At 44.9% G+C, this 27,314-nt stretch overlaps 1 protein-coding gene across 1 annotated transcript in view; it reads right to left on the bottom strand.

Moving 5' to 3' along the window:
* The window catches only part of LOC134455314 (folylpolyglutamate synthase, mitochondrial-like), a 41,149-nt gene extending 14,627 nt beyond the window's left edge, over nt 1–26,522 (bottom strand). Inside the window, exons 1-5 of the mRNA XM_063206335.1 lie at nt 26,348–26,522; nt 19,939–19,997; nt 18,739–18,867; nt 2,193–2,246; nt 1,976–2,040 (exon numbers count right to left, since the gene is read on the bottom strand). Coding sequence (XP_063062405.1) covers nt 1,976–2,040; nt 2,193–2,246; nt 18,739–18,867; nt 19,939–19,997; nt 26,348–26,522 — 482 coding nt within the window. The remainder of the gene's footprint in view (nt 1–1,975; nt 2,041–2,192; nt 2,247–18,738; nt 18,868–19,938; nt 19,998–26,347) is intronic.
* Nucleotides 26,523–27,314: the final 792 nt, after the last annotated feature.

Genomic DNA, 27,314 nt, shown 5'->3' with positions numbered 1-27,314 from the left:
CAAAAAAAGAATGAAAGAAACTGTACACTGTTGCTGATCTCAATTTAATCTCACTGTAATTATGAAATTAATCTAGATTAATCCAGATCAAATAGGCTCATTATACCCATTCCCAAAAAGTACTACAACGACATTTGCTAATTAGGTCGATATGTTAAGGAAGCATGAACAGCCATAAACAAACGTAAGTTTCAAAATGAACAGTGCTATAAGGTACAGGTAAAATACAGATAAAACTATCAAACATTTATTTGAACAAAAATGAGAGAGAGAGAGAGAGAGAGAGAGAGAGAGAGAGAGAGAGAGAGAGAGAGAGAGAGAGAGAGAGAGAGAGAGTCAGTCTGTCCTTGACTGTTTAAAAAGGGTCCTATGAGAAACATTTAAGAAGACTGTCGTTTTGCCCTGTCAGATTAACGCCTAAGGCACCTGCAAGAAAGGGTGCTGAATGCCTGAGCCCTTTTTAAGAAAAGCTGCCCTCAGCTTATAAAAACCTACATTTCTCAGCTTCTGAAGCACATAAAAATATGCACAAAGTTGCATTTAAACGCTAAGACCCTCATCTTTCATTAGGATGTGTTCATTCATCTCAAACAAACAGAGATTTTTAATAAAATTGTCTCAAATCTTATGAGCCTCAATGTTGCGGAATGCAGCTCCAGTCGCTAGGGCCAATGGTGCGCAACGCAACATCAGGCATCAATGGGTTAAGAGCGACAGACTTACTGCCCACAGGCTACTCACAGACAGGCCGAAACTAAACCTGACTTCTTGTCACGTAATGTTGCCCACTTGTCTTAACTTGTCTTTTTGACGAAACTTTGCCTTTCCCCCAGAGCACAACGAAACATGCCTCTCCCCCAGAGCACAACGAAATTATCTCACACTCACACACCCCAAGCCATATTCATGTAAACTCTGTTTCATGTTTCATGTAAAATCCGAGACTTGTCAAAAAAGGGACAACAGAGAATTCATCTGCTCTTTCAGTGTCTCTAAAACCATTGTACGTAACTTTGGTCAGTCTTTTATTAAGAGTCTTTAAACTTTATCTTTATCATGTAGGTTCAATAGCCTATCAGTTAAAGACAAGAACAGTCTCAGCAGAATTGTTAGCACTTCATCAAAGATTATTGGAACACAACTAAATAGTCTGAGTGCTCTGTTTCACAAACAGGCAGTCCAAAAAGCTAAAAGTATTTCAGTCAGCCTGATCATGTTTTAGGTGGTGAATTCTCATTAATGCCCTCTGGGAGGCGCTATTATTCTGTCAGAGGGGGAAGAGGCTGTTCCAGAAGCATAGGAGATGTTTGTTGTAAGACATTTAACTACTGACTGGACTGATGACATTGTCAGGAATGCCTGTGTCTGCCGTGCCCACTGCATATCTGAAGTAAGCGTGACCATCCGTTATCTTATTTCGGAGCAAACATCTGTTGAGTTTCTGTAGCCTACAAGTGAACGGTGCTTGGTCGATTCTGGAGCAAGGATGCGCACGCAGCCAAATTGCGTCATATCTGTTTACAAACTCTAAAGGGGTCTATGCTGGATCCTTCATCCCTACAATCATTAGATTATTAAATAAGGTTGTAGGGATATAGTACACTACTGACAATGTGATTTACTGGGCGCTGATCATTACTGACAGGACAGGGTGTTTGACTGTACGTGTTTGTTTAGATAAGCCTACATGTGATTATCTTCTTATTTATTTTTTATTTTCTTTAGGTCCTGTATTTCTATATGTATACTATTTATTGTTGATTGATGGAAACTGGGACAGGAAACTTAATTGCCCACTGATGGGAATAATAAAGTAGTCTGAATCTGAATCTGAATATTTCCACCCCCCAACATGAGCCAGTGTGAGTGAGGCATGTAGGCCTACTCGCTGGCTAGTTTCTGCAGCAAGTCAACAAGCAGCAATAGATGGACTCCCATACGTTGGTTTCCACCACTAAAGTCAGGTGAACGCTACCTGTAAAATCCAGTGCGGAAGCCGTAGCTGCGAAGAATCTTCTCAGTGAAAGCACAAGTGGATCCCTGATGTGGAGAAAAGAAAGTTGGGACAGTCAGCCAAAAGGGCTTCAGTCATTAGCTCATAACCAGCTACTGTGCCATCGTGCAAGTTTTCTTTGATATCTCCAAACTATGAACCAGAAAGACAGACCAACGGATCCACAAACAGGGCTCACCTTTCCCTTTGTGCCTGTGACGTGAATGATATTTAGATGGTCCAACTCTTCCACCTGAGTGTTCAAAAACATTTCAAAGTAATGAAACATCACACTCACAGTAAAAAAAACCTACTCGGATTTGAGTTACAGTATGTTGAATAATAAAAAGCAAAATAAGCGCTAAGCAGTGCACATGTGTGTTTGTAAATCAATTTTGCTCACTCAACAGAACAGACCTAGACAAGAGCGACATGATGTGTAGCTTTTTAAGGGGCAAAAACAACGTATCCAACCAGACCACCGCTGAGCACGCGCACACATTGGGGTCAGTCTACTGCAGTAGTTCTCCACGTTTTTTGAAAAAACGCCCCTTTGGCCTCTCCCACAAGCCATCCAACGCCTACTGGACCTCATCATACGCCTGACAAAACTTACTATTAAAATATGAAATGGACTAATGCACCCAAATTGCAACTAAGCTGCACCCCCTTTCAGCTGTATCCTTCTCAACGCCCCCCTAGAGCTCCCCAACACCTTCTGGGGGGCTGTACCGCCCCCATTGAGAAACACTAGTCTACTGGAAAGAATGAGAGAGAGAGACTGACCGTAAGGGGTCCGGGTCCGTGTACGTGGTGGCCATTCGATTTCTGTTTTGAAATCAGAAAGCGGAAAACGGATAACGAGCCGTCTCCCGTCTCCCGTCTCGGAGTCGGAGAATGGGAAACGAGGAACGAACCCATTTTCCATTTCCGATTTCCGATTTCAAAACGGGAAACGAGAAACGGGTCGTTTTCTGAAATCCATTTGCGTGCTCATCAATGGTTATTCGGGGAAATAAAAACAGGGGCAATTTCCCATCACTGATTTTGCATTTATATCTTTGTGTTCCCCCGGAAGACATTTTGATGAACTTGAACTTGAGAGGGGGCAGACATTGCGGCTGAGTTATCATTGAGTAGCCAGTCTCTTGAGCGCCCTATCATTTGATTGATTAAGCATAGGCCTATCTTCATTAAGCATGTCTCTTGATATTTATGGGGATTTTATTAGGAGTAGGAGGTGCAGTGGCATGTCATGCACAGACATCGCCACTGATTTAAGCAGCGAATTCGGAGGAATTAGGGGATTTTCTCCCCGAAATGTTCGACGGTGGTGTTTGGAGCAGGGACTGCAACTCTATGATCTTCCGTCCACCTAACAATTACAACATGGCTGCCCACAAGTAGTCATTCATGGTTTTCATGGGTTTTTTTGTAATCACGAAACCCACAGTTAACCGTGGTTATTCGTGGTTTTCATGTTTTTCTTAGTATGGTTTGTGATGATGGTGAAGAGTCAGAGTGGGAGCGTATCTATGTTCCCCGGGTCCTATTTTCCCCTGCCTTTGTATGGGACTTTTTCTTAAAAAAGGGTTCTATGTTCCCGCATGCAATGTTCAAATTGTGCCCTTCCCAAAACCATCCCTAAACCTAACCAGTCAATAATGCAATGTTTTGTGCCCTGGCCAAAACTATCCCTAAACCTAACCTGTCACAGTTACAACAACAACCTGCGCTTTGCCATGTGGCAGCAGTCTACTTGGAAGCAGTGGGGAACATACAACGCTTTTTTGATAAAAGGGTCCAAAGTTCCCCGGTAGAGGGGAACATAGGACCCGGGGAACATAGGGATGACCCCCTCAGAGTACTTAGTGACCATGACATATCATGGAAGAACCGGTTTTTGTAAGGGACCAGAACATATGTGTAAGAAAATTATATTATCGTAAATTATATTACTCATAAATAACTTACTTCTTGTGCCCTCAGTGTCCTGGATGGCGTTGCCCTGACTATCAGTCAGAACAACACCCTCCTCCTCGGACCGGCCCAGGGCCTCGCGGACCTTGGTGGTCATGGCACTCACATTGGCCTCACCCTCTATAAACCTGACCACCAAGGTTTTCGCCGACACCAGTCTGCTGCCAGACAGCTCCCCTACATTGATGGACCTACATAGACAATGGTAATGTTATGTATGCATTTACATGCTTTTTCATTACATCAAAGAAAACCTTTAAAAAAATGCTTCAGTCAGCTTACCTCTGAAAACTCCTTCCAAAATGGCCCGCCCTTGGTGGTGGTAGGGTCCTTGGGCCAGAGGATGAGAAAGAGAAGGGGGCAGGTGAAGAGGAAGAGGAGGGGGAGAAGGAGAAGGAAGGAGTAGGGGCAGGTGTGGTGGTGCTCGCCCTGTCCTCACCTTGCACCTCATAGTGGCCTATGCCGAGGGTGGCTGTGGGAATCTCCCCAGAGGGGAGAGGGAAAACCGCTTCATTATGGTCATCTGTGATATACAGATCCGGCGCAACCTGTGGAGACACAGAATCCATGTAACTGGGAATGTTTTGATACTAATTAACTGTTGAACTCATTGTGTGGATGCATTGCAACGATTATTTTTTCTCTGGATTAATAAAAGTACTATACATAATCCACAAATGGAGTTCACAACATACATACATAAACCTTTAAGATATGCTTGCAAACACAGTAAGCAATACTATTAATGGTTCGTCAATTCAGTTTTTCTTCTCAATTCAGTTTTTTCTTTCTTTTTCTTTTTAAGGAGTCCACACGAACACGCAAACAAATTATTGGAATATTTTAAATTGTGGACCATGACTCTACAATTTAAACTACCACGGTTTAACATTCTTGAGGGAGTTATGGAAACAAACAAACAAAAAAGATATTGTAAGAGTATAGATTGAGTCTCCCCATCCATTCTACTTTCTCTGCTGTAGCTCTGTATTAAAGACTTTTATACTGATGTATGGGCAACACTAGAACATGGCCCGGAAGTAATTCCACGGATTCTGTGCGCTTACTGGCTTACTGTATGTAGGCAAAGAACGGGGCGTGTATCACACCTCTCTATGATCACGCTGCTACATACAGTAGAAATGGATTAAATAATACCCCATTATTGTGGCGTATTGCTACAAGGTCCATAACGTCACTCAGACAATAAAATAGTGTCATTTAATACGGCAATGAAACAAGATCCCGAAGCCAGGAAGTGTAATGACCCGGAAGTAATTCCAGCAACTATAACTACATAATATTATACAAATGACCTCGCACTGTGGCCGCGTTCGTGAGGGCGCTTGCTACGATTAGGCCTACTGTGCCATTTGAATTTATTCTGGAATACATTGCAATGGCAAGGTGTGTCGCGCTGCACAGCCATTGCAGTCCGCCATCATGGTGATCCCCCCCTAAAAATCGTGAATCAAGCGAAAAGGGATTTTCCACCTCACCCTTGTTGCCACAACTGAGCGCCCTATTCACTGTGACTATCACTTATCCTGGGCCCAACCCTAGTGGATCTTATGCCTTTCTGCTCTCTACCCAGCTCTTCTTTCAACTCCTTAATTCATTTTTCTTTTCATCTACTTACTTATTTGTTAAGCACTTTGAGTTGCATGCATTGTATGATACTGTGCTGATGTATAGTCCATAATACATACTGTCTCATTGGCACATTCAGATAATTCGTTGAATCATGAATTGACTGTATTTCTCATAGAGAAGTAATTCCCACTGTTATATGTGCTGTGCGCTTTCACTATGGTCATAGAACACTGTAGTGTGTTGATATCTGGTCCACACTGTGACATTCGTGTTGACCATGTAGCACTGATATCAAATCGGCAACTTTGACTGCATTCCATGCGGAAATGTGTCCTCACCTCAATCACTTAAAAATGGAATTTTATGTGCAACGCCAGAGGGCGCAATAGCATGGCATATGTCACGGCTCTAGCGTACGGATTTGTATTGTTTGGCTTGCCGTAGGATAATGGATTTCATTCATGCATTCAGACTGTTCTTTGACAGCTGCGCTTGTTCTCTAACATACACGAAAAAAGCTCAAATAAGTTATTATTTGTAATAGGTCTACTGATTGATGTTGATACATCAACATCGACATAGTTGAATGCTCGTGATGATGGCTCGATTATAATGAATGGGAAGGAGCATTCCGAGGATCCAGTCAACAGAGTAGACCTGACTGAAGTACACATCGCACATCACAACTTTCGATCAATGCACGTCCAGTTGATCTCGTGATTCTCAGTCACATGTGCCTTTGATATGTGCTGCCAGAGAACGTTTTCTTATACCGGAAAAGAACTTTGGTGCTGCACAGATGACGCGGGGCATCTAGTACTACAAGGATTGGTTCATTCTGCTTTATCAATAGCAGCGCCGTGGATGCTAGCTGTACTGGGCTAGTCTGTGTGTTCGATGGCGGGTCTTTGGCTTTGCCACCACGCTCTCGTTGAATTCTACATCCAACAATAAAAGCACGCGTTAATAGCAAATGTGAGCTTAAATTTAGTGACGCGGAAAGCAATCCATGTCGCATGTAGCCTATGAAGATTAAAACGTCAATCATGCAAGTGAATTGTAGCTCGTCCATTTCACCTTGAACACCACGTGCTTACTGGAAACCTTGATTTGACGAGAAAATAAGCAACATATGAGTATTACAATGTGATACACAAGGATGACAAACACTTTTGCCATTACGGCCATGGATGGATCGAATTTTGGATCGGACGGTCTGCTTCTTTTCACAATGAGAATTGAGAACTTCGACTTTAGCATTTGCAAGAGCATGACAGTTGCAGGAGGGTCCGTGTATCATCCGATCATTCAACTATTCCATTTAATCTGGCGAACGGAAAAACAAAAAAATGATGCAATATTTCGTTTTCCTGTTTTTTTGTATGAGCCAAAAATTGGGGATTGATGTTTGTTTTCGTTTTTCAACCCTAAACAGAACAAATCATAAACGGGGAAACCAAAACGAAATTTTAACAGTAATTTTCGTTTATTGGTTTTCTTTATTCTTCACGCTACATTCGCCTTCCCATGGTCTAGTGGAGGCGTTGAAGGAGGAAATGTCCACCTTCAACGCCTCCACTAGACCGGCAGCATGGAAACGTTGGGTTACGGATGTAACCTTGGTTCTGTGAAGGAAAGAAAGGCTGCCAGACGGCTAGCCCAAGGGGCTGGAATATAATCCGCGCATGCGCGAGTTCTGAGGTACACTTATATCAAAACTTCATCACGTGAGTGTGCCGCGCTACTGTACACAGTATATAAGTCCCAGCGCGGCATACTTCGTCCTCATAAAAATCCTGAACGCGAAGTCCAGAGCGACGACGAAGTCTGGCAGCCTTTCTTTCCTTCACAGAACCAAGGTTACATTCGTAACCCAACGTTCTGTTTCACTCAAGAAAGGCTGCCAGACGGCTAGCCCAAGGGGCTGGAATATGTATGCCCAAACGTCGCGGCGGACAACCATACGACAATTGAATAAAGACACTGGACAATGCAAGAGTCAAAAACCCTTATTGAATGTCCACATGCCAACAGGGCTAGAGTGACTGGTTAACAGAACTCAAGTTAAACACAGTCGAATATGTGACCATCTGTCACAAGCTTAGAACCGAATTCCCAAAGGATGTGGGAGATAACATGTTGAGGTTATAGAACCTTGTGAAGATCGACGGTGATGCCCAGCAGGCCACCGGGCAAACTTCTTGTAAAAGGACTCCCCTCATAGTTTAGGCAATGGGTGAAAAAATCGCTCACAAGGTGATACAAGCATGCAACTTGGCACAGGTGTTCTTTAGGACATGCTTATTAATATCAGGGGTGGAGCCACTCAGAATTCCATGTTGCATAGCAACGGTTGCTAGGAAAAGCATTTCCCTTAGCAACCAGCATTAATTATGCAGTTTTAAATTGATTTTGTGGTATTAAGGCATCTGTACCCTGAGCCATTGTCTTAAAATCATTGTAGCAATGCTGAAAAAGGCTACATATTACAAATATGCACCCTTTTCCTTACAGTAACAACCAGCATCAATGAAAACAGGTTCCGAGCAATTGTATGTATTGTATTGTGATCTGAATATTGACCGTGTGTCCTAAAATCACTACATGAATCCTTCAAGAGGTTATACATTAGCAACATGTGCAACAATGGCCCCTTTGATGTCATTTTTTCCATTGAAGTCATAGCAATTGTGTGAAAAATACAGGGGTTGTACAAAAATGGAAATACCTGTCATTTTAGAGTGGGACGTTTCATGTCACAAGTGGACCAGCCTGTTACCAATCTTCATTAACTGCACATTGCACCAGTAAGGTTAAGTGTGAAGCTTCAATTAGCAGGGTAAGAGCACAGTTTTGCTCAAAATCTTGCAGTGCACACAACATTATGGGTGACATATGCACACAACATTATGAGTGATATATCAGAGTTCAAAAAGGAGAAATTCTTGGTGCGCGTGTAACTGTTGCATCTTTGACCAAGACAGCAAGTCTTGATGATGTATCAAGAGCCACAGCATCCAAGTTAATGTCTGCATACCACCAAGAAGGATGATCTTCATCCAAAGTGAATAACTGTGGATGCAAGAGGAAGCTGTCTGAACTCTCTGAAAGGGATGTTTCGGTGCTGACCCAGACTGTATCCAAAAAAGAATTTCTCCTTTTTGAACTCTGATATGTCACCCATTGTGTTGTGTGCATTGCAAAATGTGGAGCAAAACTGTTGAATCTCCACACTTCACCTTACTGGTGCAATGTGCAGTTAATGAAGATTGGCCAACAGGCTGGTCCACTTGAGCCATGAAACTTCCCACTCTAAAGTGACCGGTGTTTCCATTATTTTGCCCAAGCCCTGTACAATATACACTTCTATTTACTTTTTGAAGACACAAGACAATGAACACAGTTAGGGCAGTGCTGTGTTGTTAATTGTAGCCTAAGTGATTCTTGACATGTCCTGGTAGCCTTTTATTAATCACTATATAAGTACAGTGAGTTGGGTGCTACAATATTAAGATACACACTGGTATCCAAAAAGTTGGGACACTTGGTATTTTGTAAATTAAAACAAAATACTCTTCAATCCATACAAACATTCAATCCATACATACGATGGAGAGCTGTGCAAAGAGAGGAAAGCTGAAATCCTCTACATCAGGAGAGTTTTGACCATGGGGTGGCCAGGTTGGGGCCCATTGAAATCTTGCTACTTGGAAATATAACATGTTCATATTCTGGTTCTGGGCATCCTGTGTGGTGTCCCGTTGAAAACAATGGCATTAGAATAGAATATAATAGAATAGATAATAAAAGAAAGCCTTAATTGACATTATACAAAGTATACTGAGATTTGAGCTTCCCTACAAGATGCACAGTCCTTTACACTGTAGATGAACACAGTCCAGTAAGTGTAAGTTCAGTGTAGTGACAGCTTTGGGGAAGAATATTAATTTCAAATTAGGCTAGTCTGTGTGGTGCTGAGCAGTTAGTGTGGTAACCCATTGATATTATTGTAGCATAAGCATATCTCATCATGCATGCAAACATACTCATATACAATTCATGCAGACTATTAGCTGTGGAACTCAGACTGTGAACACTGTGAAAACCAATTTCAGTCTCTTGCCATAGCTGATGTTTGTGGCATCTGGCAAAATGGTGAGGGTTTTGGGAAGAATGTGTGTGGTCTTTAAACACCTTCATCTATGACTGGGGCACTCTTGAACAATGCCTAAGGAACATTTCACTCCTCATAAGCATCATCGTCAGTTCTTGAGGTAGAATTTATATATTTCTCTACAGTTGTTAATGTCACACCTCCCTAAGAGATGGTCAAGGTGTGAGTTCTGTGATTCTATCTCAAGAAGGCTTCTCTAAACCGTTGCAATCCAATGACTCCCACTCACGAAGGCTATTCTGCCACAGCATATCAAGAGGGAAGTTGGCTATTATAATGCAGGCATGTAGTGTCATATCGGCAGTTGTCCTCTCTGGCTGAGTGAGAATGGACTGGCTCAGCGGGGTCAGCCCAATGTTCCCACGGCCCATTGGTCCCACAGCCCATTGGTCCCACATTACTAAGACTTTGGCGTTTTTTCAAAATTAGGCCCAATGGTCCCACAGCCCATTGGTCCCACAGCCCATTGGTCCCACATCACTAAGATTTTTTAATTTAATTTTAGGTCCGTTGGTCCCACAGTCCATTGGTCCCACATCACAAACAGTTCAATGGGCTGTGGGACCAAGGGACCCACTAGTTTGACGCCCTCTCTGTACTTCACATGGTAATCAATTTACCAGCGATTTAAGGTTAGTGTTAGGTTTAGGGTTAAGGTTAGGGTTAGGTTCGTATGACGTAAGCGGGAAGTACCGAAAGGGCGTCGAACTAGTGAGTCCCGTGGGACCAAAGGGCCTAAAAATTCAAATAAAAAAGCAATGTGGGACCAATGGGCTGTGGGAACAATGGACTGTGGGACCAATGGGCTGTGGGACCAATGGGCCTAAATAATGAAAAAAAGTCTTAGTGACGTGGGACCAATGGGCTGTGGGACCAATGGGTTGTGGGACCAATGGGCTGTGGGACCAGTGGGCCGTGGGACCAATGGGCTGTGGGACCAATGGGGCGTGGGAACATTGGTACGCTCCCGGCTCAGCACAGTGGAAGATTCTTTGGTCAAATTTGCTTGAAGACAGTGCAAATTGTCCAGAGTTGCTGAAGTGTTCTTGATAGAGCAGATGTTAAGACTATACATGTGTTTATGCACATCTCAAATGTTGACTACACAAAGCTGACTGTGAGAAAACAATGCCTTTGGCAGTGAAATTCTGCCAATTGAAAATGTTCAATTCAATTCTGTCTAGCTATAGTCGATAGCAATCAATAGTTATCTGAAATATTATAGCCTAGTGTTATAAAGAAATGAAAGGTTTGGTACTTTTAACTTTGTAAATACAATATAGGCTACAGAGTCAGTAGAGGGGTGTATAATTATTATACTGACTAGTATAGGGAGAAACACATTTCTTTGCATTCCAAATACTGTTGTTTTGAATGTAACTTGTCTTTAACTTGACATATAATTAGGCCCGTGAGGTTGAAAGAATGTTAGTCATCCTAAAGATATGTGGCACCCATTTAGGTTTGGATTTAAATATTAATAATACTGGGGTAAGCATGAGGACCACTGTCAGATGACACTTCTCAACACAGCACGCATGTATCATGTAATATATGCATTCTTTCTTCCTGAATTTTTTTTTTTTGGTCTGATCAGTTGGCAGTATTTGGTACAGGTATATAATATAAATATAGGCCTGCCATATAGACTTGACATGATTTCAAAAAAGACATGACAATTTTTATTATTCACATAGTTACAATGATTTTGGGTGGATACAATTACATCATAAGGGGTCATTATCGTACATATTTGCCATGTATAACCTCTTAAAGTATTGCTACAGTGATTTTAGGACAATGACTCTGGGTACAGATGCCTTCATACCACAAAATCAATCATAAATGGCATAATTGATACTGGTTGCTAGGGAAAATGCTTTACCTAGCAACCGTTGCTATGCAACATGGAATTCTGAGTGGCTCCACCCCTGATATTGATAAGCATGTCCTAATGAACACTTGTGCCAAGTTTCATGCTTGTATCACCTTGTGAGCGATTCTTCCAGTATTCAACACCCATTGCCTGCGCTATTAGGAGCGACCATGAGGTGGCTCAGAGTTAGGAGGGCGGTAGGAGTCCAACACAATCGCCTGGTTGAGATTCTGTGTTGAAAGAATCTTCGGCATAAAGTCTGTATTAGGGCGTAGGACCACACCGGTGCCTTCTGGCTGAACATGGAAGCAGTCAGGATGAATGGACAGCGCATGTATCTCTCCAATACGCTTCGCTGAGGTGATGGCGAGAAGAAAAATCGCCTTCTGAGATAGCCATTTTAGGTTGATACTCCCAACGGGCTCGAATGGGGGCTTCGCCAGAGCACTGAGGACAATGTGGAACTGCCATGGCGGCACAGATTGAAGCCTCCTTGGGCGCAGTCTTTGAGCTCCTCTCATGAATTAGATAGACAGAGGATTAGCTCCGAGCGTTTTGCCATCTTCTGGCTCATGGCAGGCGGATATTGCAGAGAGAAAAACCTTTAGCTTTGAAGGGGACTTGCCTTCACCAAGTTTCTTTTGCAAGAATTCCAGGACTGAAGCTAGAGGGCAGGACCGGGGGCACTCATGCCACTGTTCGCACCATGCTTTGAAGGCTGCCCATCTTTAAGAGTACAAGGCTCTTGTCGATGGGGCCCTAGCACACTGCAAGGTTCTTGTAACTGAGAATAACAACCCCCAAGCGAGGAGGGTGTCCCTTCTAACGGCCAGACCCACAGATTTAGGGCGGCTGGTGTCAGGTGCCACAACTCTCCCCTTGCGCAATGGGAGTTGCCATGGGGTGCTCGAGAGGAGGGTCTGAATCTCTGCAAACCATGGCACCTGGGGGCGAAATGGAGCCATTAAGACAACTCTCAGGTTCTCCTTCCTGGTCTTCTTCAGGAATCATGGAGATGGGTTGGAAGATCGTCCACCCCCAGTGGTGCGTCGTCTTGGCTTAAGGAAAACCAGAGTGGACAGTGGGTCAACTCCCTTGAGGCGAAAAGATTGCTGTGTGCCTTCCCAAAATGAACCCAGATCAGATGCACTGTTTCCGGGTGCAATCGCCATTCACTTGGGTGTGGCTTACCCCTTCACAGCAGGTATGCTGCTGTGTTCAGAGTGCCCGGCAGGTGCACTGCTCTGATCGAGTGGAGTCGAGTGCCTGCTTAGAGGAGGAGTTCCCGGGCCATGTTGCGTAACGCCTGGGACCTCAGGCCTCCCTGGCGGTCACATATGCTATGGCCGACATGTTGTCTGTTCGAATTAAGACACTCTTGTTCTGGAGTACTGGCAAAAAGTGCCGGAGGAGGGCAAGATATATCGGTCTCAACTCGAGAATATTTATGTGGGCAGTTTTCCAAGGTGGGCGCCACACTCCTCTGGCTCCTACATCATTCAAGACTGCCCTCCAGCCTGACAGCGATGCGTCTGCGGTCAGAACTTTGCGCTGGTAGATTCTGCCTAGTCGTACACCTCTGCACAAATTCAGGGGTATGGCCCACTATTGGAGGGCTCATAGGCACACAGGTTGCAGAGGGACAGATTTTCCCCTGTCCAGTAATGGGTGTACTTGGGCAGGTACCACTTTGCACTGGACCCATATCTAGAAGGCCAAGGCGTACCACCTAGGATGCAGCAGCCATGAGGCCCAGCAGCCTCTGACACTGGTGAGCGTGCACATTCCTCCGTCCCATGAACTGTGACCGGCATTGTTTCAGGGCAATAACCTTCTGATCCGGGAGACATGCCACCATCGTCAGAGTCCAGTTTCACTCCAAGGAAGGTGATTTGTTGTGAGGGAGGCAGTTGGCTCTTGTCTGAATTGAGAGACAGGCCCAACATTTGCAAGTATTCCATTACCATTGCTGTGTCCTGCCCTGCCTGCTGACTCTACTGGGAAAATTTTAACCAGTCGTAATTGAGATAGATAATTGACTCTGACGCCCCTCTGACACAGCGGGCTCAAGGCTGTGTCCATGTATTTTGTGAATGGGATAGGCCGAAGGTAAGGACGTTGAACTCGGAAGTTCTGTCCTCCAACGCAATCGGAGAAACTGGCGATGAGCAGGGTGGACTGCATTGTGGAAATAGGCACCTCTGAGGCCTATACTCGTGAACCAATCCCCGCACTGAATCGATTGACAGATTTGGGTCAGTGACAGCATTTGAAATGCAACGAGCGTAAATACTGGTTTAGTGGCCTTAGGTCCAGTATTGCACGGAATCCACCATCTAGTTTCGGAACTAGGAAGTAGCTCAAATAAAAGCCACTCCGCCGTTCGTTGCGACTTAACTCCCTTATTGCTCCTTTCCTTAACAGAGTATTTATCTCCTCTGTAGGGCAAGCTGCCGCTCTGGGTCTGGCTGATGAGAAACAAGAACACCCTTGAACATGGGTGGGCGGCGCCTGAACTGTAGCCGGTAACCAAACCTTACCGTTGAAACAACCCAAGAACTGGGAGAACACATTTCCCACACCTCCAATTGAGTGTGGGAGAAAACGCCACTTGAATGTCTGGAAGAAGGCTGCGGGGCAGCAGAACTGGTCTGTGGCCATCACGCTGCCGAGGCCTATAAGGCCTAGCAGAGTTTCCCGGCCGGCGGCTTGCAAAGGGGGAGACATGCGCCGGTCGTTTTTGCCCATGTCTCTGCATATTGGGGCAGCTCTTTGGGAAGGGCACACCGGGGTTACCTGAATAGCCCTTATCAGGCCGATGCCGCTTGGGTGGAGGGGGCCTTGGCAACAGTTACTCCCACTCCTTCTTTGACACCCTAGACTCTTTGGCCCCGTGGAGCATGTCAGCTGCTCCGGGTCCAAAAGCAACGCCAGGGGTAAGAGGTAGCTCCATGAGCCTGCTCCTGTCCTGCTTGGGCAAGTTCAACTGAGCCAGCCACAGGTGCCTCTGTGCCATCCACAGTGAAGCAATGGATCTCCCACTAGAGTGTGCTGCACCCTTGGCAAGGTGCAGCCTGGTGCCCAGGCCCTAGTGGCGCTGTATGGCGCTCAGCCAGCTGCTGCATCAACCACTGTTGACCGGATGCCAAGGACAAATTTCCCTTCACCAGAGACGCCATTTTATTGCTAGAACATCATAGGTCTCAGACAGTTGCTGAGGAGAGGGTTGAGTAGCTGGTATCGAACCTGAGTCCGTGGACGCCTGGGAGGATGGTGTATTATCTCATGTAGCCTTATTCACCTTACTCAGTAGAGTATGTGATGAGAATGGGAGACCGCTCTCCCTGTCCTTAAAGCTAGTGCATGATCAGGGCTCAGACATGTCACACACAGTGTATGTCCATCTTTCACTGGCATTCTACTGTTGCAATTAGAACAGTTCTGGAATCCAGGCATCCTTTTTTTTATTATTATTATTATTATTATTATTTTTTTTTAAACTTATATTAAAATATATAATAATAATAATAATAATAATAATTATTATTACTTCATCATTAAGTATCATTATTATTTCAGTCACACCTTGACTTTAGGCATGAACCTGATAGCACTGTTACTGCCTGGTACCAGTTATGGTTCCAGCAGAGGTGCAAGAGATGGTGGGCACTAAGTGTCTCACACTCCAGTAGCAGCACTAATCACCCTAGGTACCGACCCTGGTACCAGCGTTGATCACTCATCGGTACCGAGAATGATATTGTTGGTACCAAGAGTTGCGCAGCACGAGATCACGTCATGTGAGGCTGCTGGAGTAGCCTATAACATGCACGCAAGCAACTCCTTCGACAGAGGGAGAGCGGCGGCAGGCAGCGTTGATTAGCTAGAGAGATGTCTCTGTAATCTCTTTCCTCCCTAGAGCAAACCACAACAACAGATTACTTACCTCAAGTTGAATTTCAAGTGGAATTCTGCTACCAGCGTTGATCTCTCACCGGTACCGAGAATGAGATTGTCGGTGCCGAGAGTTGTGCAGCACGAGATCACGTCAGATGAGGCAGCTGGAGTATAACATGCACGCAAGCAACTCGATAGAGGGAGAGTGGCGGCAGTTTGTTACACAGGATAATCATTCCACTGTGGAACCAACAAGCCCAGCGAGTAACTTCCTCGACAGAGGAAGAGTCGCGGCCGTCCTGCAGGAGAGTTCATGCACGCAAGCAACTCGATAGAGGGAGAGTGGCGGCAGAATCACAGTGAGCTACTGAACGGCGCCGAAGGTGCCCATAGCAACATTAGAGATATAGCTAGAGAGATGTCTCTGTAATCTCTTTCCTCCCTAGGGCAAACCACAACAACAGATTACTTACCTCAAGTTGAATTTCAGGTGGATATGCGCCTCGGGGATTCCACGAGAGTAGCTTCACATGCGAAAGCACAAGCTACAGGGAGAAGCCACCGTTACTATAAGCGGCGATAGCACACTTTAATAAGGTGGGGATAATAGCCTGATAACGATAGCCTGGAGAGGGGCAACAATAGTCACCAGCTCTCGGACAGCTAACTGCCAGTAGGCACCTCGTTACCAGTATCAATTCGTACCTTATCAGATCGCGTGAGGGATTAAAGAGGACGAAGTATGCCGCGCTGGGACTTATATACTGTGTACAGTAGCGCGGCACACTCACGTGATGAAGTTTTGATATAAGTGTACCTCAGAACTCGCGCATGCGCGGATTATATTCCAGCCCCTTGGGCTAGCCGTCTGGCAGCCTTTCTTGAGTGAAACAGAACTTGTTTTCTCCATGGAGGCGTCTGCGAAGGGCCATTCCACAAGTGCAAGTCGAGGAAGGGAGTTTTGATAATGGAGTGTATTACCCCCTGTCTCTCACGGCGCGTCTGTCCATACGCTATGTGACTTAGGTCACAAACGCGAGATGCAAGGTGACCATGGTGCCATTTGGGGCAAATTGCGCGCAGTCTGGGTTGACAAGACAGCACATGTAACTCACCCGACTCGCTTGGTAGAGTAGGTTAGTGGCCAGAGCGAGGGATAGTATCATCTTTATGGAAAGACACTTCAAAGAGTCCCTGGGGAAGCGCGGGGGAACACGCGAAGAAAAGTGCACTTTCTGTCAATATCTGCAGTAGGCATTGTTCCTGCTTGTTTGCGTGTAATAGTAAGAACTGCACCCTTTTCTAGGCCTACTACCACTACCACAGCAGAAGTCAACAAAAAAGAGGAATCAGACACGTAGGAACTATGACCTTGTAGGCTATGTGACTATTCAATTCACTCAAGTTTCTTAAAACAGTGTTCTAAGTTCGGGTGGCAATTGCGTTATTAGGTAGTGAACTGAGAGCCAAGACAAGGCGCGAACACTGGAGAACTGCCGTGTGCTTAACCCGAATTTTATTCTTGAAGATTAACTTTGTAAACGTGCAATCTGTAACCTGTGGGAGAGAGAGAGAGAGAGAGAGAGAGAGAGAGAGAGAGAGAGAGAGAGAGAGAGAGAGAGAGAGAGAGATGAAGCAAAGCGCAGGTAAAAGAGCGCAAAGTTGACGTGAAGGCTCGTGCCATCACTCCCATCCAATCGCTGCATGAAATGCCTCACAAAAAACCATCTGAAGGATTTGTAATGAACCTTTTGAAAGCTTCAGTTATGCTGGTTTGCAAAGGTCGGAGGAAATTCGTATGCATCGAAACAATATTGTCCAAATTTTAGTAGCAGGGCAGGGCAATGTGCAGGTGAATAAGCTCAAAAAGAATTTCAGTGGCACAAGTAACATGACAAGGATCAATGACGAAGTACACATGCATGTTTGCAAATGAAATGTGAATAAAACGTTTGGTGATGTGGCAGTTGCGACGAGCATGTAGGGGAAATAAGTTGATACATCTCAGCGGGCGTCACTCCTGTAGGCTCTGTGTGCATCTTGATTGTCTTTACCTACTCAAAGGGGAGGCTCACAGTCAGTGGATTTGAAAACCCCTGATCTAGTGGAAGGAGCCATAGCGCATTGGATAGTCACAATTGTTAATGAGGTCATAGGGGTAGACACATGGACCGGACACAGAACAGTGCGTAAAGGAGTTATCTACCACCCACAGGCACCGACATAAGGGGGCTACCAGTAGCGTAGGACAGAAAGATGTTCTGTGGAGTAAGAGCATCAGCAGGCTGACTATAGGCCTAGACTAGGGGAAATGCGTAAAGCAGCGCGTTTGGCGGCCACTAGTGCACTATCGTGTCTTATTTGGGCGGGCAATAGAAAAGCATCGCGGGAAATGGGACCAATAATCGTAAATTAGAGTTGTTATTTCGTTTTGGTTTTCTCGTTTATTACTTGTTCTGTTTTGAGTTGGGAAAAGGAACATCAACACAACTCCCCATTTTTTGGCCATATAGAAAAACGGGAAAACAAAATATGGAGTCGTTATTTCGTTTTCCGTTTGCCAGATTGAATGGAATAGTTGAATGATCGGATGATACACGGACCCAGGAGCACGCATGACCACACATCCTATCCTTGACTGTTGCAATTGTCGAACAGATATTAATAATCAAACATACACCATATTTATCGGATGGCGAACCATCTTTATATTTAATTTATTCACCTGAAAAATCCTTGCGATTTTTTCCACGGTCATGTCCTCCCGTCTGATACGAATTCGCTTAGAACCACGATATAGAGTGAAGGACTCCATGATGAAAATGATCGAATGAATGGATGAATCATGTACAGTCACCACACATAATCATTTACAACGTATAGTTCCGGGTCATTGTAATGCAAAATCAAGTTCAAGTTCAAGTTCAAGTTCATCAAAATGTCTTCCGGGCGAACACAAAGATATAAATGCAAAATCAGTGATGGAAAATTGCCCCAATTTTTATTTCCCCGAACACCCATTGATGAGCATGTCAGTGGATTTCAGAAAATGACCCGTTTCTCGTTTCCCGTTTTGAAATCGGAAATCGGAAATCGGAAATCGATTCGTTCCTCGTTTCCCGTTCTCCGACTCCAAGACGGGAAACGGGAGACGGCCCGTTCTCCGTTTTCCGCTTTCTGATTTCAAAACAGAAATCGAATGGCCACCACGTAGCCTACACGGACCGTAAGGCCTGCCCGTTCTAGAAAGCCTTTCATGGCCTGGAGCAGGAACTCCTGTGGACCCCCCTCCCGCTGCACCTGCTCCCGGTAGCTTGCATCAGTCTGGAGCGTGTTGAGGGTGCATATTGCGTCCTGGAAGAGAAGAGCCATCACACTATCACTCTGAACATTTTTGGCGCACCACTCGTTAAGCCCTGTAGCTTAGAGCCCGAGCGACAGAATCATACAGCTTTCAACTCATTTTGACATAGCACGCACAAATAAATTGACTCTGCTATGAATGACAAATCACCAAATCTTTTCTGGTGGAGTGTGATAGTATGCAGCACTCCATAGGAAGATGACATGCACCTAGGGTTGCTCTCCCGGATTTTCCCGAATGTCCCGGATTTTGTATATGATGGGCAAAACGTGCATTTCAGATCAAAGTTTCATGAATACTACAATGTAGCGTGCCTACGTCAATAAAATGCACCAATCTTATTGTCTCTGGAAAAATTACGCAGCAAGCATGGTGGGGCTGGCGACCGCGGATAATTCGGATACAGGAATGTTGATGATGAGAGGTGGAGAGAGATGGAGAGTGTTAGACTATGTGAGATAATGGTGAGAATGGTTCCAGTGACTAAAATCAGAGAAGTTGTACTGTAACGTGAAAAAGGGTAAAGAGACAGAGGACGAGCATTCAACAGGAAGCGATGTCCGTGACAGGCCAATAAAGGAAAAAAAAGTAAAAGGATGACATGCAGGAAAAACATGCAATGTGAGTAAAACTGTGTCCAGGCGATTTTATGCTGGCTGCTTCCTGTGCCCGGCAAAAATGCCTCTGAAGCAGTAGAGAAGAGTAGCCTACATCTAACATAGAAGGAAATTAAGGTGTTTGTGATCTTTCAACATCAATACAAGAAAATGCACAAAAACCTAACACACAATAACAGCTTTAGATGATGATGCAAAGTAAAAAATAATAATAATAATAATAAAACATCTAAGAGACCTCACATCAAACCAAGCAATTCTGTGCTTTAGGGTCACAAAATCATCACAGGACGAATTAAATGAAATCCAAATGGTCTTAGCTGCCCACTCCTGTAGCTACTGTAGGCCTATGTGCCCAGTTATACATTACATTACATTACATTATACCAGTTGCACGTCCTCCTACCTCTTAGGTGACAGAGATGACAGACACATGCGTCTTACCTGGTACTCCATTCTTCTAAAATGAGATGCAGCCCTTGTCGTGGAATACCTCAAAGACCCTTGAGTTTAGTTCAGCCAGTTTCCCCCAGGGTGATGTGCAATTAGGCCCCTTTTTGGGAGATAACATTGGAGGACAAGTCAAGGCAAGGCCCTCTTGAAGGGTGCCTACAGATATTCCTAGGTTGAATTTTCAAGTTTTTACTACCTCCAATTTTTTTTTACTACCTCTCCTACTTAGAGCTTAAACTGAGTAAAGAAATGAAAAAGCTGTCCAAATCCTAGACAGAGATGCAAAGACTATGGACAAAAGAAGAGTAAGGTGGCGCGCGCAAACAAACAAATACACACACACACACACGCTCACACACACGTGCACACACACGCACGCACGCACATGCGCACACACACACACATTTGCAGTAGCACATTTACAGCACAACCCATTATTATGAACCCATTAGTTTTACTAACTCATTTCATTTAACCCTCTGGTTGTGTTATAAACATGGTTACGTTCATGGTGTTGACGGTCAAAATTGACCGCCTACACAAGGTAATAATACACTGATTAAAAATCTGATTTGCATATATTTTGATTAGTATATATTGATTTAGAGATTTTAGACATCCTTTTGAAACATTTCCAAGATGATTTAAATGTGCATGTGTTATATATTAACAATAACAAACTTCACAACTCATCATAGACATGTTGATATTTTAGTTGTAATAACAGCAAAATGCTCCTGTGGTTGTGGAACATTAACTTTGATATACAATAAAAGGAACATTCCAACGTGGAAACAACAATATTATAACAACCCTTGGCCTGAAAGCTATGCTAAAGCCTGTTCCTTCATGAGACATTTGCTCCCCGAATACCAACTGTTTCACCTTGCCCTCTACTTATACAAGTAGAGTGGATCCTGTCAGTTCAGTTCAGCTGTTGTTAGACCCAAAACACCCATTAACATCATGAATCATTGATTATATGTCCTGACAAATTTGACAAACAACACATGGATAGGCTATCGCTATAGCAGCAGTGTCTTAATCAACAGTACTCCAACCAATAAGATCCTAAAAACAGACCATAAAAGTAATTACCGGTATGTTAATTCATGCCAATAGTGCAAAGAGCATGACATAGGGAAGTTGAGCGATATAAGGAAGTAAGCATCTGGGAATTTGAAGACTGTACATGACCTCTGTGTCCTCACTGGTAGTTACGGCCATGGTTGTTATGTTGTGCAATGTCTGTCACTTCAGGTCTATGTGTTATATATACCACAAAAAAGGAAGTTCCTTCCTATTCAAGCCTTGTTTCTTCTATTACAAAAAAGCTCCTAGCCCCCCCCCACCCCCTTGTGCAAGAGGCCAGGGTTCGAGTCCTGGCAGGGAAACTCTAGGATGGTAGGATGGTTACCGTGAGGCCATTGGAAGCGTACCCATGGCGTATGAGCCATAATTTCATGCGAGGGACCCCGAGAATAGCTGACCCCTGTACGAGGGACCCCATTGATGGGTGACGCATAAATGCGGGGGCACACTGGATGGGAGAAGGATGATGGGCTGCTGCGTGACGGACACCATGAGTGTGTGATGCACATGGGTGCGTTTCCAAAAGGGAAAGGCAGTGTGATGGAGTGACTATCACTAGGGTTGTGGTTGTGTTCTAACTGCCATGCCAATGAGCCTGGCTCTTTGGTCTAGCAGTCAGAGCCCCAGTTTGGTACCCGGAAGGCCGGGATAGAGTCCTGGCAGGGCAACTCTACTCCCCTTCGCTACACAACATTTCTGGGTGTCAACAAATTCCAGAATTATGTTCGAAGTATTCAAGGTTAATGTCTCTTTATATAACTTTGGGAGGAGTCAATGAATGGGCCATCATCATTTCACTATAAATAATATGTGACAAATAAAATAACTTGAACTTGATCACACACAAACCCAATTCTAATTGACATTATGACTGGAAAAATTACACTTGTCACACATGAAAAGGGGGATCTTCTCCATGGTCCGCTATTTTGAATTTCAAGAAATATGATTTTTTTTTGTGCTACGAACATTGATGTACTTTTAATAGTAAATATTGGTTTTATTATTCAGTAAATATTCATGAAAAGATCATATTTGGCAATAAGCAGCACAGTTTCAATGAGCAGGGTAGTTGCAATACCTACTCTGACCACATCCTACACAGGGCACCTTTAAAGAGAATTCCCAGGATTGTGCACAATATTTTCACACATTTCCTTGTGCTTCCTTGGATCAATGTGGTGGATGATGGCTGGTAGAGATGGAGGTCATGGAGGACGTTATTCATGAAAAAGAAACATTACATTTGTGGGTACGTTCCAATATCTGACCCTGCATCCTCCACTTGTTGCTTGTGGCCTTGTACCAGGAAGTAATGTCATGATGACATCACTGACAACGGCATTATATTTCAATATCTCGCAAAAGATCAATTGTAAAGTCATTTTCTCATTTGCAAACGGTATGATGAATGAAGAATAGTCCAGGGAAGAGATGTACTGAAAGATGAGACACGGTACGTGATCTAATATGCAGTGGATGCAAGTGGCCACTGAGCATCACCAGAGATGGTAGCAACAATCTGTGGCGTCACTACCTTTTTTAAAACTCCAGGTGGTGCAGTCAGACCCGAAGTATGCTTAAAGGTACACTGTGCAGGAAATGGTCAAAAAAGGTAGGCTACTGCAACTATGCTGCTCATTGAAACTGGGCTGCCTATTGCCAAATTTGATCTTTACATGGTAGTTTACTAAGTAATAAACAAATATTTTCTAGTATGGTCCAAGTAGTGTCATTTTTGGCTATTTTGGGAAATTCAAAATTGCGAACCATGGAGAAGATCCCCCTTTTCATGTATGAAAAGTGCAATTTTTCCAGTCATAATGAATACTCATAATTTAATGGTGGTGGTAAGTATTCATGAAAAAGGTAACATTAGTGAATGGGCAGCATGAATTCTGGAAATAAACAACTAAAAATCTCACACATAGCGTGTTCAGGCCAACTGAGAACCGTGCTGGAGCCCGTTCCTGCACCTAATCGTGAACCGGCCGTCGTGTTCACGCCACAGATATATGCGTTCGCGAACCAGAAAGTTGGTTCGTAATGCAAACCGCAAAATAGCCTACTTGTTTTTTCTCCGCGAACCGTGACAACAGCTTGGCTGTCAGCAGGTTCACCCGGGCAACGCAGTCACGTGCGGAAAAAGTTCAGAGCCCGGTATGAACATGGGGGGTTCGCAGATAACCACTTTAGTGCTGAACGTAACTGGTGCGAGCACCGGCTCCGGCTCCGGCCTGGTCGGCCTGAAAGCCCTAACAGTGTCCCTTTAAAGTTACTGGATTTTTTGAATTACATAAATATTGACCTACTAAGCGTGGGTGTGTGTGTGTTCTGCTATGCCAAGTTTTGATTCGCTACAACGCTTAAACTTGCTTAAACTACTTCAGGAAAAAAAGAAGTTGTAGTGTTCTGTGTCCAGAAATTGTGTTTCATCTTTCCCCTTCAACTGTATGTAATTTTTAAACTGGAAATAAATATGGTATGCCAGTCTGTGGTGTATGGACTAGCTGAGAGATTCACCCTTCATCCCAGTTGTCTTTGAAAACTTTTATCTGCGTTTCTGTACCACAGAAAAAAAAGAAAAAAAGCATGACCGATCACAAAAAGTCAAAGCCAATTTAATATCATGGCAAATAATACAGTTGGGGGGGGGGGGGGGGGGGGGGGGGGGGGGAGACAAATGTAAAGCAAATCAGACAAATGATCATCTGCATGACACCAACACATGCATTCTTAGAATTTTCACTGCAGCTTTTATTTAATGTCATTATCAAATACCAGTCTCTCTCTCTCTCACACACACACACACACACACGCACGCCGCACGCACGCACGCACGCACGCACGCACACGCAAAGACACACACACACATACGCAGACACACACACACACACGCAAGTAAAGACATACACACGCAAGTAAAGACACACACACGCAAGTAAAGACACACACACGCAAGTAAAGACACACGCACACAAAGACAAACACACGTGCTATACATACATTCTCGCACACACAAACCACTTACACAGGCCCACAACCTCTCTCAAACACACTGAACACTGCCACTGTTGGCGGCGGAGCCCATGATCCAGACCATACGCCGTCCGGGACCACAACCAGGTGCAGTGGACCCAGCTGAGCCCGGGTGAGCACTGCAGTGAACGCCTTCCTCTGCACCTCAGCGACACTGCCTCACGCCTGCGCAGTAAGGCATTCAACTTACCCTGTTGGCCACCCACCCCAAGGAAGCAGAAGGAACTGAGCACCCAACCGCCACTAGGAACGTCCAACCAGGACATCAGGACTGCCCCCCCGGGTGACTACGTCCGCCATGCCCACAGTACCCAGAGTTCACCACCAATCTCAGACGTCAGCGGAGATCAAGTTCTCCAAGAAGAAAGAAAGAAATGTGCCTCGGCCAGAACTTGCTGGGAGACAGAGTGAAAGAACAAACATCAGAAGAGAGCTGTTAAGCCAAGCTTCTACTCTACTGTACTCTACTCTACCCTACCCTACACGCAGTGGAGCTGCAGCCATGGTGTCGTCGTGAGGATGGTTGAGGCCAAGGCCAAGCTGAACCCTCTTGACCTCAACGGTGACCGTGTCAAGACGAAGATGTACATGGCAGTGCTTGCAGCACGGATGAAGAACCACTTCCACAAGCACTGCCGAATAAAGGTCAAGACGTGGCATCACCAAGTAGACAGCCAGACCATCTCTGGTGCAATACAGCATGAAAGTTATGGATGCCAAACCTTCTATGCAAACGGAAGATTGGTGATGGATTCCAGGTGCTGTGAATATAGCAGGCCAGCATCAGGCCAGTCCTGAAGACCTAACTGAAAGTTCCAAGTGAAATTGTGGTGCACAGTTCCTTCAGTGACCAAGGAAGTAAAATACGTTGCTAAACAAGCAAGAGACATTGCAATAAGAATGCAGAAGGAAACATTCAATGCAGTACTCACCCGAAGTCAGCTGAAGGCACATCACCCAATTACAGTCCAGAACAATGCACAGTCCAAGTCTAGAACTCCACCACCAACAGTAGCAGCAGTCCACACACGTTCTACACACTACACACATTCTAGACACACACATTGCACTGGCCCACACTCTCAAAACACACACACACACACACACACACGCACGCACGCACGCACGCACGCACGCACGCACGCACGCACGCACGCACGCACGCACGCACGCACGCACGCACGCACGCGCGCGCGCACACACACACACACACACTGCACTGGCCCACACTCTCAAACACATTCACACACAAACACATGTATGCTTTGTAATGATGTAAACCCAAAATAAAAAGCTGCAGTAAACATTGAGTCCCTTACACCCACAAACACATGTATCAAACATCCAGATCTTGTATTGTAGAAAATAAAAATGAATTGAAAAACAAAACTGTTGAGATCATGCCAGTAAGCAAATGTAATGCAAAAAAGATATGCATGTCCAAGTTGAATGTTCTAGCTCACCCCTGTCATTAGTTTAGATTCTGACCCCCCTGTCTTGTGTTAGTTGGTTTGTTCGTAGGTCTGGTTGTCGTCCTTTCAGTGCACACGTGTCCTCTGTGGCGATGGTTAGAATTAGTATGAGCGAAGTACTCAGTTTGTGTGTGTATGTATGCATGTATCTAAGTCCATGATGGTGGTGGGGGACTTCGATAGGGCAGATGTTAGTCTGATTGTTGGGGGTTGCTGGTTGTTGGTGACTGAGCGGAGGGGAGGTTGGAGGAGAAGAGCTGGGTTGCTGGGAGGAGAAGAGCTGGGTTGCTGGGAGGAGAAGAGCTGGGTTGCTGGGAGGAGAAGAGCTGGGTTGCTGGGAGGAGAAGAGCTGGGTTGCTGGGAGGAGAAGAGCTGGGTTGCTGGGAGGAGAAGAGCTGGGTTGCTGGGAGGAGAAGAGCTGGGTTGCTGGGAGGAGAAGAGCTGGGTTGCTGGAGGGAGGAGAAGAGCTGGGTTGCTGGGGGGAGGAGAAGAGCTGGGTTGCTGGGAGGAGGAGAAGAGCTGGGTTGCTGGGAGGAGAAGAGTTGGGTTGCTGGGGGGGAGAAGAGCTGGGTTGCTGGGGAGGAGAAGAGCTGGGTTGCTGGGGAGGAGAAGAGCTGGGTTGCTGGGGGGAGAAGAGCTGGGTTGTTGGGAGGAGAGGAGCTGGGTTGTTGGGAGGAGAAGAGCTGGGTTGTTGAGGAGAAGAGCTGGGTTGTTGGGGAGAAGAGCTGGGTTGTTGGGAGGAGAAGAGCTGGGTCGTTGGGAGGAGAAGAGCTGGGTTGCTGGAGGTAAGGGGCTACTATAACAATACTGGCTGGCCCCTGCTTCCCCTGGCTTGGTGGCAGACTTATGGTATAGTGTCTGGGTCTTGAGATTGATGGGCTCCCCGCAGGTGTCCTGCTCCAGAGGCTGGCTGCCTTTCAGGGTGGCTACCCACTCGGCCAGGCCACGAGGGAAGAGCATTAAGTCATACATGACAGCGCACATACCACCACAGATCATGGGACCCACCCAGTGCACCTACAGGAGGAGGGAAGAACAGAAACCATATTCAGAGACATCGGTGCAAGACAGAGCAATCTTAAGACATGCAGTGCACGGCAGATTCTGCAAAAACACCAATACACAATGTTATACCTAATTTAATTGAATACTTCTTTACACACAAACAGTGCAGACCACATAAATCTACATATGACCTGAAAGTAGTTTGCAAACAATGAGAGGGTATAACCATGTTTTTAATGTATATATTTTGTCTTACCCAGTAGTTCATGAAGTTCCTCTTGAACATAGCAGGGGTGAAGGCTCTGGCAGGGTTCATTGCAGCTCCAGTGTAGAACATCTGAAACAAACGTAAAAAAGTAAGGAAGCAAGATATTGTCGAACTCTAGATGTGTTGAGAAATCAGTGCGTGTGTGGCCCAAATAGAACAGTTCAAGGGTGAGGGCAGGTTCGCACATTGAAAAAGATACTAAGGTCAAGCAAAAGAGTTTTGTTTGACAGCAGAGCAGGCGTTTCAGGTTCTGCCTGTGCAGGTGTCACAGAAATCAAGCTAAATCACACTAAAGTACATTCTTGTGCAGGTATGTTCTTGTACAGGGGTGGAGCACAAATTTCCCTATGTTCAAACAGCTCTAATGGACCCCTTTATATTATTAACAATTACGTAAAACCAAATCCCTGTGGGGGGCCCCTTCCACAGAGAGAATAATACAGTTGACAAACCAACAAAATGAGAAAGGGATCAAATAAAGGCATGATCAG

Source organism: Engraulis encrasicolus, chromosome 9 (assembly GCF_034702125.1).
Source record: "Engraulis encrasicolus isolate BLACKSEA-1 chromosome 9, IST_EnEncr_1.0, whole genome shotgun sequence".
Taxonomy (NCBI): Eukaryota; Metazoa; Chordata; class Actinopteri; order Clupeiformes; family Engraulidae; genus Engraulis; species Engraulis encrasicolus.
The sequence above is the reverse complement of the archived record's forward strand: the minus strand, read 5'-3'. Positions and strand labels throughout refer to the sequence as shown.